The sequence below is a fragment of the Gouania willdenowi genome, chromosome 8, assembly GCF_900634775.1.
Source record: "Gouania willdenowi chromosome 8, fGouWil2.1, whole genome shotgun sequence".
In the NCBI taxonomy this organism is placed as follows: domain Eukaryota; kingdom Metazoa; phylum Chordata; class Actinopteri; order Blenniiformes; family Gobiesocidae; genus Gouania; species Gouania willdenowi.
In genome coordinates this window covers 30,349,312-30,362,570 of record NC_041051.1, presented here as the reverse complement: position 1 = coordinate 30,362,570, position 13,259 = coordinate 30,349,312, and the positions used below count along the sequence as shown (strand labels likewise).

Sequence of the window (13,259 nt, the reverse complement as noted above, 5' to 3'; positions counted from 1 at the left end):
TATTCCTGATGCTCAGGTGTGTTTCTGACTTTTAAAACAGAGGCTGCGAGCGCGAGTCGTTGTGTGCCATCAGTTCCATAAACGGCTTTTTGCTCCACAGTCTGGATTAAAGCAGTTTCTAAACCCAGCGTGGGTGCATTTTTTTTGTTTACTGGAGCCAAAGGAATTGAAAAGGTTCATTCTTGGCTGTTATGTAAGCACTTTGAAGGGAGAACACTTTCATCCGTACACAGCATTCTTTGTGCTTTTTCTGGAAACTGAAAACTATAAAAAGCAGATCGGTCTGTGCCCAGAGAAAGAGAGAAAAACAAAGGTGGAACGGAGGAAGAGGACGACCTTTGACCTTTCTCTGGCTACCAAAACAAACGCACCCCAACAAGCACGTAAATCACCACAGTGGCCCAAAGCTTGTGCTGCTGCTGTATTTAAAAGATAAATCCTCTGCAATCAGAGTGTGGCAGATTACCAGCTGCTGACTGACGGCCATCTGTGTTAGAAAACTGTGCTACACTGTGATGGTCAAACTGAGAGGATCAACAAACCTGAACAGGAACATCCTCAACTAGCGACTCCCATTTTTCAATTTCCCAAAATCAATTTCAGCATTTCCACGTCGCTTTACGCTTTTCTGTTTCATCATCTTTTCCTGTTTAGATCAGTGGTTCTCAACCTTTCCAGCCCCTGACCCCCAAAATGTCATTTAAAAAGGAGGAACAATTAGTTTAAACTGGCAAATAATGGACATGACAAATCAAAAATTTGGTTAGATTGGCAAAAATAAGCATGAAATATGGTGAAAAGAGGTTAAAAGTGACAATAATGGGTCAACATGCGCAACACTAGGTGGGAAAATTGATTGAAAGGGTTTATGAGTGCTGAAAATGTCTTGAAGTTGAAAAGTGGCAGAATTAAAGTAATGTAGCAAAAATGCATTAAAAAGAGTAAAAATATGGCAATAAAAAGTGAGGAAAATAGGTTCAAATATGGCAACAATGGTGTAGTTGCAGAAAAAGAGTAAAAATGAGCTCAAATTAGAAAAAAAAATATTCTTAGTTTCTTGAAGGCATCTGGCGACCCCTCCCAGTGTCTCGCAACCCCAAATGGGATCCTGACCACAAGGTTGAGAACCCCTGGTTTAGATGACTCTACTGCTATTAAACATAATAGTCAACCACTGTTTTCAATTTGACATTTCATATGCTTCAGATGTGAGATTACGTTAGCCAGAACGCTAGCCCCTCAGCCAGCCGTTTAACAGAAAATGTGTGATATGGGCTGTGTTCGAAATGTCACACCCTGTAATATGCACTACAAACTCAATGAGTATATACTGTCTACTATATACTAGAAGTATGAGTAGGATGATGAGCGTTCCCACTGAAGTATACATCCAAGTTTCCCAAAATGCATTTGGAACCTACAACAACAAACACCTGAATCCCACTGATGCTAAATATCTGTTGATTCTCCACCTTTGAAAGTTATGAAAACAGCAAGAAAGTGATTGATTTGATCCATAGAACTCGACACAGACATTTCTGGGATTTTCGAAGAACCTCCACTGTGCTACTGACAAAACTTCTAGTTAACTTCAAAACAAGAGCCCTAATGGAAGACAAGAAGAGATGCTTTTATTTTGAAAAGAGGGTGTTTGATTTTTAACTTGAAGCCAGTCCCAGGACCATTTTACATTTGTTTCGCAATCCATCATGGGACGGTTGAGTATGACTAGTGTGCCCACCGTGCATACTTCAAAAATGTCCCCATATAGTATACATCCAGGTATTTCTCACATATTCAATCTTTTCATACAATCAAATGTGAACGCACTATATACTCATATTGACGCCAGTAGTACGTTAGTATGACTAGTACGTTAGTATGACATTTCAAACACAGCCTTTATGTGTCTTTGACACGTGTAACGGCCCCGTGCGCTCTTACTCATATCAGTCAGACCTCCTTAATCACAGAGGCCTGGCCTGACAACGCACTGACTATCCCTCCCGAACAGATGTACCCTAGGAGGCAGTAAACAGAGTGTATCAGTAGTAATACTCCCATTGAGAGCGTAACACTTTGTGCTGCTTGAATCCAGAGGAATCCCTTAGAAAAAAACAAAAAAACCAAAGTGAGGAATGTAGCTGTCTCACTGCGGGGCATTAAAACCAGTTCTATTCGCAAACAAGACGCAGTCACTGAATGATTCATTGCTGCAGTCTCACCTGCACACACACGCTCGCTCAGCCTGGGACAGACGCATGCCTTGACACGGCTAGATCGCCGCGTCCACGCGCCTCATGCCAAACACTCATCGCCTGCTTTTATCCAGAATAAATGAGGATCACAGATTGTTTATGAGAGGCAGATGCAAAACGGCGCCGCAGGGAATTCAGGAGGTCTGTTTGGTCACGTCACAGCTTTGAGTTTAAAGTGACGTCTTCAGTGTGAAAACACCTGGAAGCCTGAGTCACAGATCAGCCTGTGCCCCCTAACTGGAAACAGCGACTGGTTTTAGACATGGTCAACTCATACAGGGAATTAATCATGATCACATGGAGCAAAATGAAACTTACCCTGAACAAACCCAGTTTGATGAAACATTTAATGTAATCACACGAAACACGCTGAAGAGGCTTTAAGATTACCTAAGTGATGTGGAGGTGTGCAGTGGTATCTGACAAGTGTTTAAGGCCTGGGAGTCTCATTGTAAGGCTTTAAGAATCAGAGTTGGTTTTCCAGCCAAATGCTGCTTTAAACAGGGCTGTAATGGGTCACAAATAAACCAGTTTAATCTCAAGTGTGCTGCAGATTGGAGCGATTTCAACATTAACGTGCCCTAGTTTGCACTTCCACATGTAAATGATATGTAAAGCATGTAAGGCGCCGCCGATATCCGAGCATTAAGTGATAGATATCAGTCCCTGAAGGACCTTCACTTTAAATTGTCTTGATTTTGTGACCAATTTTATATTTAATTTGGGGAAAGTTTAAGGAAAATTTAAGGATTTTGGAAAATTTTGGTGTTCTTTCAACACTTTGGGATTAAAAATGACTGCCGTCATGTGATACAAGGGAAAACTAAACCCTGCAAATGCTGTTGAAGTTCATTGAATTTGTGTGTTTTAAAAAACTGTAGCTGTGTTTCCATTACATTTTTCTCCTGTGAAACTTCGCTCACAGGATGAGACACTCAGAACCTCCTTATAACACTCCATTGTGGTTTCCTGTCTAATGTGGCAGTAATAATATATTCATTAGTCTAATGCTAAGAAATGTCTTGGTCTCCTCTTCTGTTAACATGTACCATGTGACCAGGTACGTCACGTCCTGTGATGTGTAATTGTGTAAAAAGTGTTTCCTTTGAGCTTTTGCGATACATTTCAATATCGAAACGTCTGAAAAACCTCCTCATGAAAGCGTAAAGAAGTTTGCAATATTTGAGTGTTTTTGTCTAAATTCAGGTGTTTCCATTACCAGTTTTTATTGCGCTATTTAGATTTTGTGCATTTCTAAGTGTAATGGAAACACAGCTTGAGATATCTACAACTGAAAAACTTTGTATTTCAAACAATGATTCATGTTTTCTGTCATGTTTACTTTCTCCTTCGGGGCAAACTGGACGCTCTAAAGCTGTGTTTCTCAAACACTTTGTCTGACTACAGCATTTTGCTTAAAAAACTTTTTTTTTAAACTACAGAGAATAACAATGGAATGAATGAGTGATAACAAAGACATTTTTTTTCTCTAGAATTAGTTTCTGATCATGTTTTCTTTTTACTGCCTTTTAGTTGAGCTAGATTTAGATTTCACAAAATAAAAGTATAGAAATACAGTTGTTTAAGATTGTGTTGTTTTAATCAAAAAAAAAAAAAAAAAAAGACAAATTTCCAAAACTTATTTTTGTTTTTCAGAAATTTCAGGTGACCCCATTTAAACTCCAGGTGACTCCACATAGGGTCCCAACCCCAAGGTTGAAAAACACTGATTTAGTGGCTCCTGAATAGATTGATTTTTATAATTTTTTTTTAATCATGTCACTGGTCCTGGTGTGGGACCAAGACTGACACTTTATTTGTTCATTTACCACTCGGTCTTTCTCCCTCAAGTACCCCCTGTAGTGCCATCGGGTAACCCTAGGGGTACACGTACCCCCATTTGAGAAACACTGCTCTAAAGGTCTTGAGTTGGGCACATTCTGTGTTTAGCAGTTATATTTTACAGCTGATGGGGTGCACACTGATGATGAAGATGATGAAGGTGAGTAAATCATCAGCTGCACAGTTTCTGATCTGACATTTCTGAACATAAAGTGTAAAAAAAAAAGATGTGCATGTGGAATTTGTTCAATCAGCATGTTTCAGACTGTGATGTCACGTGGTGTTGTATAAAGAGCCAGGCCTGCAGCGACTTGCACTAATAACATGATCCACCTCGCAACAAGTCACTGTTAGGATTTCTATTTATCCAATGAAAACTGATCAGGAGACGTTTTCTTTTTTTTGTTTCACAAACATTTAGGAATGGACTGGAAATGTTGAGGAGCTTTAAATGTAGCGTTTCCCTCACAGTTAGAAATAAAAGCTGCTTCAGTGTGCCGTGCAGCTTTGCACTGTGTTACTGTTGGTACCTCTCGTGTGTTGGCCCGGGCCTCGCTCCTGCCCTGCCTGCCACCGGGTAGATCCACTTCCTGCTCAGGCCTGTTGACCTCTGACCCCAGCAGCCTCTCAGCGGAGCTGCCACGGCTGAAAAACACAAACGGTAAAACCATTCAAGCACAAGAGCACACGGGAAGGAAAATTCAGATTATGTGATGAACACACACACTGAAACTAATCTGAATTATTTGGTCCTCACATCGCGAGAGCTCATTTATTTTGACTATATCACAAACGAAAACAAATGAGGTGTAAAATTAGTAAAAAATAAAGTGATCTGAACAAAACAACTACTTTAAGTTACTTTTTAATTACAAATGAGAGTCAAACCAGTCATTGACAGCACACACACTGAGCCAGCAAACAGCTGGTAAAATTAAAGTCCAATTAGTCCCTTTTAGTGGGTGGCAGTCACCCCAGTGGTATCTGTCATTGTGCCCTTGGGCAAGGCACTTCACCCACATTGCCTCGTATGAATGTAATGTGTGAGCGCACTATGGCAGCCTCACTTCCGTCAGTCTACCCCAGGGCAGCTGTGGCTACAACAGTAGCTTACCACCACTAAGTGTGGAATGAAAGAATAATCCCTTAATTCTGTAAAGTGACTTTGAGTGTCCAAAAAAGCGCTATATAAAATTGATGTATCATTATTTATTATTATTTTATTCCCAAATCATGTGATCCAAGTCAAGTTATGATGAGGTACATTAAGTTATGTCAAGTCAGGTTAAGTTAAGTTACCTTACGATAAGTTCCATTACCTCAAGTTAAGTTATGTTAAGTCAGATGAAGTTACGATAAATCAAGTTACATTGCCTTAAGTTCAGTTACATTAAGTTACATTACCTCAGGTTATGTTACATTAAGTTACATTAGGTTATGTTAAGTTACGTTAAGTTACATCCCTCAGGTTATGTTACGTTGAGTAACATTACCTCAAGTTAGGTTACATTAAGTTACATTAGGTTATGTTAAGTTACGTTAAGTTACATCCCTCAGGTTATGTTACATTGAGTAACATTACCTCAAGTTAGGTTACATTAAGTTACATTAGGTTGTTAAGTTCAATTAAGTTATGTTAAGTTATTTTAGAAACATAATTAATTTAAATATTTATTCCACATAACACATTTTAAAGGATTTTCCCTGTATTTACACACACACACACACACACACACACACACACACACACACGCACGCACGCACACACACACACACACACACACACTTAATGTGTGTGATGCTTTCATGGGCGTATAGAACAACATTCTGCATGTGAGGTGTTTATTGAGTGTAAACGAATTGTTGTACCTCCTAATAATCTACATGTTGTTAAAAAGGACACCATACACCATGGTATCTTTAGCATCTGCAGACAAAATATAGAACATAGAACATAGATTTTATGTTGCAAGTTTAATAATAGTCTCAGAACAGGAGCCTGTGTGTGAGTGTTTACCCATTAACCTTTAACCTGTGTGCGCTGATAAAAGGATGTTAATCAATGTCACAGGTACTGTATAATAATGTGTAATTACAGTTTACTTTGTTGATTATATTTTACATGAATGTGTTTGTTTTGACCTTAAAACTAAGTATCCTTTAATGGTGCTAAAGGCTGGGAGATTAGGGGCCTGAGTTTATTGTGCTTTTTTTTCTGTAAACAGACGTTTTCTTGAGGTAGTTTGAGAATAACGTCATGTTTTGTTTCCTCCAGAGGCTGCAGAGTCCGACCGCCCTCGAGCTGAGCTTCAGCTGGAGTGTGCTGAGCCTGAGCCTGAGCGTCCAGGTCCTGAGAAACAATGCAGCACATATCTAATTACACCAGTGTTTTGGAATTTCTGGCCTTATTTGGAGGGGAGGGGATATTTAGTGTTTTTGCATTCCCAAAAAGGCAACGGGAGTGAGGAGCTGACATGTACAGGCTGCTCATGTGACCACTGGTTTACATGCTGGGAGGGATTCTCCCAGGCTAATTTAAAAAGCAGCGGTCTGATGTCTAATGGAGCGCTTGGACCTTTGATGTGTGCGATGGCTTCACACTGGGCACGCACTGGATGTCCTTTTGCGCTAATCGTTTGCACATTTTCCCGTTTGTGTCTGCAGATGGGCTTTAAACAGCTCACAGCCACAGAAATAAACCAAAAATACTTCTTCCTAACCTTCCGTCCAACGCCCGGTGCTCGCCGTCTGCGCTCAAAGCGTCTCTGGGGGCCTCGCACAGGCACGAGGATACGTCGCCTAGAGATGGAGAGCAACACAAAAAAGTTTTGAAGCAGTTGGAGAATCAAACCTGACGTGTCAGTACGAGATCCCTCGCTCCTCTGCACCAACACGGCCCCGCCTTTAAGCATCCAGCAGCCGGTAAACGGGAGGAAATAGTGATGTTGTAATCACACAAAGGGCTGATTCCTAAAGTTAACATCCACAAACACAGCTTATTACTTTTCAGAGTCCATTAAAAGAACAGTATCATGTGCATTTGTGTTGATTTTATAAATTTACACACTTTTACGACAGTAATTTTTAACCGACGGATTCTCCTTATACAGGCAAAGAGGGATCCTCCACTGTTTTTACAAATGTGGCCTAAAACCTTTGACATGTACTTATTTGAAGATCTATGCCAAACAAAACATATTTCTTTGCATCATATTCTTTTCATTTTATTAACTTTTACAAATGGGACTACTTTACAGTTTTAGAGCCTGTGTTCCACCATCTTGAAATCATGTGATTGATGATGTCATAAGGCCCCACTGCCTGTAAACATCCCATTGTTTCCTATTGCAGTGAAGCATTCGGCCTGATTTTTAGATCATTGAGCAGCTTTTTAGGTCAAAATGCCAACTTGTGCTGCTTTTGGTTGCTCTAAATTATCAGGAAAAGTAAAAAATGTCAATGAAACCCTCTTTTGTTTACCAAAAGAGGATAAAAACAGTTGTGACGTGAAAAACTCTGTGACCGCATGGGGACAACAGTTCCATCTCAGGGGTTTGGTAGTAGACAATGAAGCAGAGAAGAGGAGCTCTCCGAAGGTGCCTTAACTCTCCCTTGAACAATGTGCGACCGATTATTTTAAATGAAATTCATTACCTGAGCAACAAAATAAACCATTAATGTGACACTGACCAATCACGTGAAAGCTCTTTAGATGATTGCTCTAAAGCTTTAATTTTGGGCATTGCCATTTTGGAGATTTAAGCCAATCAATGTTCAGATATAAAGTTCTCGTCACGTCCGGATTACCGTTTGTATTTCCTCTCCCATGGATCGTCTACGGTGAAATATAATTTTACATTAAGGGTAATGTTTAGGGTAATGTAATTTATAAAGTAGGAACATTTAGTTTAAACTGGCAAACAATGGACATTGCAAACCGTGAATGTAGTTAAAATGGCAAAAATAAGCATGAATTGTGGTGAAAAGAGGTTAAAGGTGACAACAATGGGCCAACATATGCAACATTAGGCGAGAAAAGTGGAAAAATGTGCAGAAAAAGAGATTGGAATTTAATAGAGAAGTGGTAGAAATTGGAGTAATGTAGCAAAAATGCATTAAAATGTGCAAAAATATGGCAAGAAAAAGTGATGAAAATAGGTTAAAATATGGCACGTTTGGTGTAGTTGCAGAAAAAGGGTAAAAATACACAAAAATGGGATTCAACTGTTAAAAAAAGGCATCTGGCGACCCCCTCTCAGTGTCCCGTGACCCCTAATGGTTGAGAACTTCTGGTCTACAGGACTCCAAATCCAACAATGCAATGTGCCAAACTTTTCGGTGTGTCAATGTTGATAAGAGAGTGTTTACAGTAGAGATCCAAACAAACTCAAGCAGCAATTTTAAGCTTTTACATCTTTTTTTCTCCAGCAGCTTTAAAGTTTTAATTTGACATCAAATCCAAATCCTAAAAAAAGTGACAAATAAAAATACAGATAATTTAAAGAAACAAAGTGGAGGAGCTTGATGAGGAAGCGGGGCAGACAGAGAGCTTTGTGTTCCTTTAATGAAGTCAGCAGGAGTCTGACTCTGAACCCTGGCGCTGTCCACGGCCTCCGTCCAACATCAAGCCCATTAAGACGTGTTTAAGAGCTCCTTCATGGTTGCTCGTGGTCTGTTGGCTTTTTTTTATGATGCCCGAAGGTCAGAGACATGGACTTCCTGCTCATCTCTCCGTGTGTGTTTGTGTAACTCCACATCCTGTTTCAGCACAAACTCCTCCGGCGAGTTTCCCACGACTGCGAGTCAGTGCACGGTCAAAAGACTCGACAGTGTGTGAACATCTGCAGGATGTGAGGAGCTGTGATCTGCAGAGGGACGTCAAATATGAACGAGTGTGTGTGTGTGTGTGTCGCACCTGTGTGTGCCACCTCAGGACTTTGAGGTTCTGTAACGTTGGCGATCCAGGCGGCGTTCTCGTCTGTGTGTCCGTTCACTCTATCAGTGGCTGCCATTTTAGCAGGACTCGGTTCCTTTGGATGAAGAGAGGAAGTCCTTTAGTTTTGTCTTCATTAAAGGGGCGGTATTACGAAAAAATCAGTTAATAATGATTTTATTACAGTGATATACATCTCTTTAGCCTCATTCAGAGGGCCATGAAAAAGTTCTGTTTCCTCCCTCCCTTATTATTCCACATTTCCACAACGGGAGAGTTGGATTTTTTGTCACAATGCGAAAACTCCTCCTCCTGACAATCCTGGCTCCTCCTACCCTATAAGAATGTGAGCTCCTCCCTGTCAAACTACCTGACAGCTAAAACAAATCCAGCGGTTTAATATAGAATACACATAATACACGACAAACCCACAGTATTAAAAAACAAGCAAAACAACAACAGAAATGAAAAACAAAAAAATGACAAAAAAATGACTCCAAAAAATACAAAATGATAGCACAAATACACAATATGACTCTAATAAATATATTAAAAAAAAAAACAGAAAATGACAACAGAAATGCACAAAATGCCTCAACAACAAACATACACAGAATGAAGGAAAAACACACAATAACTATAAAAACTCTTTGTTCTTTCCTGTATTAATGCTCAGATCGCTCATTAATACAAATGCTGTGACATGAATGTTGATCATGTGACCTTTGATCAAACAAACACACATTTGTGGCCCTGCTATGATAAAAGTTGCCTATACCTCTGACCTACAATATACATGAAAGAATCAGCTTTAAATGTTGTATTTGAGACTGATCAGAGGCAAACTAATCCGTGTATCATTCGTTTTTAATTATGTAACAAAAACGAAAAACGGAAAAAAAACACTCATTATTTGATATTTGTTTCCAAAACCAAAATAAAAAAATGGAAAATGCCTTGTTTTTCTAATTCAATCTCTTTTGCTTCGGTACAGGAAACGAAAAACAGAAAACAAATGCCTGTATTCATTTTCTCCATTCCCGATTTGCCAAAATACGTGACCCGGAAGTGTACTCTCATCCAACGCTAACGGCTATGCTAACGGCAGTTTGGCATGACAAGATCGCTGCTTCCAACTATGCATCAGAAACGTGTCCTTTTCACTTTAGCTGGTGTCGGGCACAGAACCTCCTCACGGACATATCAGGGGATATAGAGACTCCTAAGTGTTGCAGAGCTAAAGATTTCTCGGAATGTGTAACGCTTCACTTTCGTATTTGACCAAATTTGACTCAATTATGTCAGGTTTGTTCCTCATTCACTGCACCAAGTCTCATCTGGATCAGATCCTGATTGCCCATTCCACTTCCATTTGAAATTCAAGATACTGTATATCCAGTTTTCTGCTTTGGAGATATAGAAAATTACAATATCGTCTATATCAATATATGAGTCGCTGCTTTCGTTACTTCTAAGAACAGAATGAAAAGCACAGTTAGATGATTCTTGAGTGTGTCCTAACCCTGACCTTCCCTTTAAGAAGCCTTAACAGAACTCACTCACACGTGCTGTCCCTTACAGGAGGAAAAGCCAAACGTGGCATTATTTTGTGCAGCTGTTTGTTAATAAATGTGTCTGTGTCAAATTCAACCCAGAATTGTACTTCTGGTTAGACTTCATTTGACTTGAAATGATTAGCGTTAAATGTGCGTAAAACATTAATATCTTTGATATTTGATTTTTTTAATACCTGAGTTGCCAAAGGCTCGACTTTGCGTTTCTTCTTCTGATGTTGTGTGTTTGTTTGCAGGTAGACGGTGAGCTGCTCGCTCCAACTGCAGAGGAAACACAACATGATGGTGAGGACAAACCTTCCCACCAGGGCTGGGGTTAATTATAATTATAATTTTGATGTAATTGTAATGGTAATAATAACTGAAAAAAATATGTTGCTGTTTTAATCATAATTGAATTCATTGTATAATTACAAAAATGACTTTGTAATTGTAGTTGTCATGGAAATTCTATAAAAACTGTCATTTACAATTGTATTAAATGCAAACCTGAGGAACCACTTTACAGTTCTTTGTCTTACACTTATGTAGTTTACAATTATTAAAATGTTATTAAAAAGCTAATGAAATTATTAATTCTAAATGAACTTCAGTAATTGAGAATGTAATTGTAATTGACTTAGAAATACAAAAATATATGTCTGAAATAAATATGGAACGAGGACATTAGTTGTCGTTTTGTTTGTTTCTCTCGTTTTGCGTGTTTTTTGTGTTTCACGACTCTTTCTTTGTATTTTAGTCGTCATTAAGTTTATTTTTCTCTCATTCTGTGTATTTTTGCTGTTGTTTTGAATCATTTTCTATTATTTGTGTGTACATTTGTAGTTTTGTATATTTATCTCTCATTATTTATATATTTTCTGTCATTCTGTGTATTTTTGTTATTGTTTGTCTAGTTTGACTATTTTTTTTGTCTATTTTTTAAGCCATTTTGTGTTTTTTATTTTTGCTGTTTTTTGAATATTTCTTTTTTTTATTGTATTTCACAGCTGATTTAAGACGTGGGTCAAACCTGACTTGTAATCATAAGTGATGCTAACAGGAAGCTAACACAAGAGGAAGGTTAAGTGATTATTTATTGTAATTGAATTTTAGCAACTGAGAACGTAATTGTAATTGACTTTCAGGGGGAAAGTAATAATTGTCATTTTAATTGTAATTGGAAAAAAAGCCAGTCAACAGAATTGTAATTGAACATGGATAATTGACCGCAACCCTGCCTCTCACACACACATACACACACACACACACACACACACACACACACACGCACACGCACACGCACACACACACACACACAGAAGTGGACATTATCACTGTTCTCGGACCCATTAATGATGTCTTTGTTGTCTCCACGGATGAATATTTCCTGCTTGGAGGTGATGATCCACACTGCGTTCCTTTGTCCGGTCCGTGGCTCTGCGTCCACGATGTTCGTGCACGTATTCATGTCGACTGTGCCCTGAGGCAGCGTGCTGGGCTGGGGACCAGAGTCAGGGTCAGTTTGTGGCATTTGGAGTAGAATAAAAGAGAGATGAGGGAAAAAGATTTAAGGGGATAACTGTGAGAGACGAAGGAGGGGGGGGATGCTTATGTGTATTTATGTGTGTGTGTGTGTGTGTGTGTGTGTGTGTGTTAAGGGATGTGCTAAGCCCAAATCCTGTGCTCTGGTCGTGCATGCGACATCTGGCTTAAAGATGGCGTCTTTATCCCGACACATAGAAACATGCAGATGTTTACACAGAGGAAGATTTTAGGTGGAAAACACATCAGCTGCACACTTTTGTATCTATGTTGAATTGCATTGTCCCTCTCAAATAAATAAATAAATAAAATAAATAAAATAATAAAGTCAATTAAAAAAGAAAAAATTGATGAAAGATTGCTATATTTAGTAAAAATTGAAAGATAGAGAGAGATTAAAAGTAACGGCCGTCGTGTTATATAAGAAATGGTAAATTCAGCTCTGCAAATATTGTGGATTTGAATTGATTTGTTTATTTGGAGGGGATGAGATATCTACAACTGAGTTAGTTGGTCATTTACAAAATGTTTCATGTTTTTTCTTTCTCGATTTTTTCTCAAATGGGGGTACGTGTACTCCTAGGGGTACGCGATGGCACTACAAGGGGTACTTGTAGTGCCATCGCACAACTGTAGAGAGAGAGAGGCAAGGCAAGGCAAGGCAAATTTATTTGTATAGCACATTTCATACTCAAGGCAACTCAATGTGCTTTACATGATAAAACATTCAATTGTTTAAAATCAATAAGAACATTTAAATCAATAAGAACATTTAAAATCATCAGTAAAATCAATTAAAATCATCAGTAAAATCATCATTACATCAACAACATGACCATAAATCTCTCTCTCAATCATATGCAGTAGAGAAAAAAAGTGCCTTTAACTTTGATTTAAAAATGTTCATGTAATGCTGACTTCAGCTCTGCTGGCAGTTTGTTCCACTTCTTTGCAGCATAACAACTAAAAGCAGCATCACCATGTTTACTGTGAGCTCTGGGCTCCACTATCTGACCTGTGTCCATAGATCTGAGAGACCTGCTGGGTTCATACCTGACTAACATGTCACTGATGTATTCTGGACCAAACCCATTCACACATTTATACACCAGCAGCAGAACTTTAAAG

The 13,259-nt window shown here is 38.9% G+C and overlaps 1 protein-coding gene across 1 annotated transcript in view; it reads right to left on the bottom strand.

Annotated features, from left to right (window-relative positions):
• LOC114467800 (myosin phosphatase Rho-interacting protein-like) overlaps positions 1-13,259 on the bottom strand; it is a 30,276-nt gene that overhangs the window by 12,363 nt on the left and 4,654 nt on the right. Inside the window, exons 4-8 of the mRNA XM_028454244.1 lie at positions 11,936-12,087; positions 10,784-10,868; positions 9,016-9,130; positions 6,821-6,899; positions 4,631-4,745 (exon numbers count right to left, since the gene is read on the bottom strand). Coding sequence (XP_028310045.1) covers positions 4,631-4,745; positions 6,821-6,899; positions 9,016-9,130; positions 10,784-10,868; positions 11,936-12,087 — 546 coding nt within the window. The remainder of the gene's footprint in view (positions 1-4,630; positions 4,746-6,820; positions 6,900-9,015; positions 9,131-10,783; positions 10,869-11,935; positions 12,088-13,259) is intronic.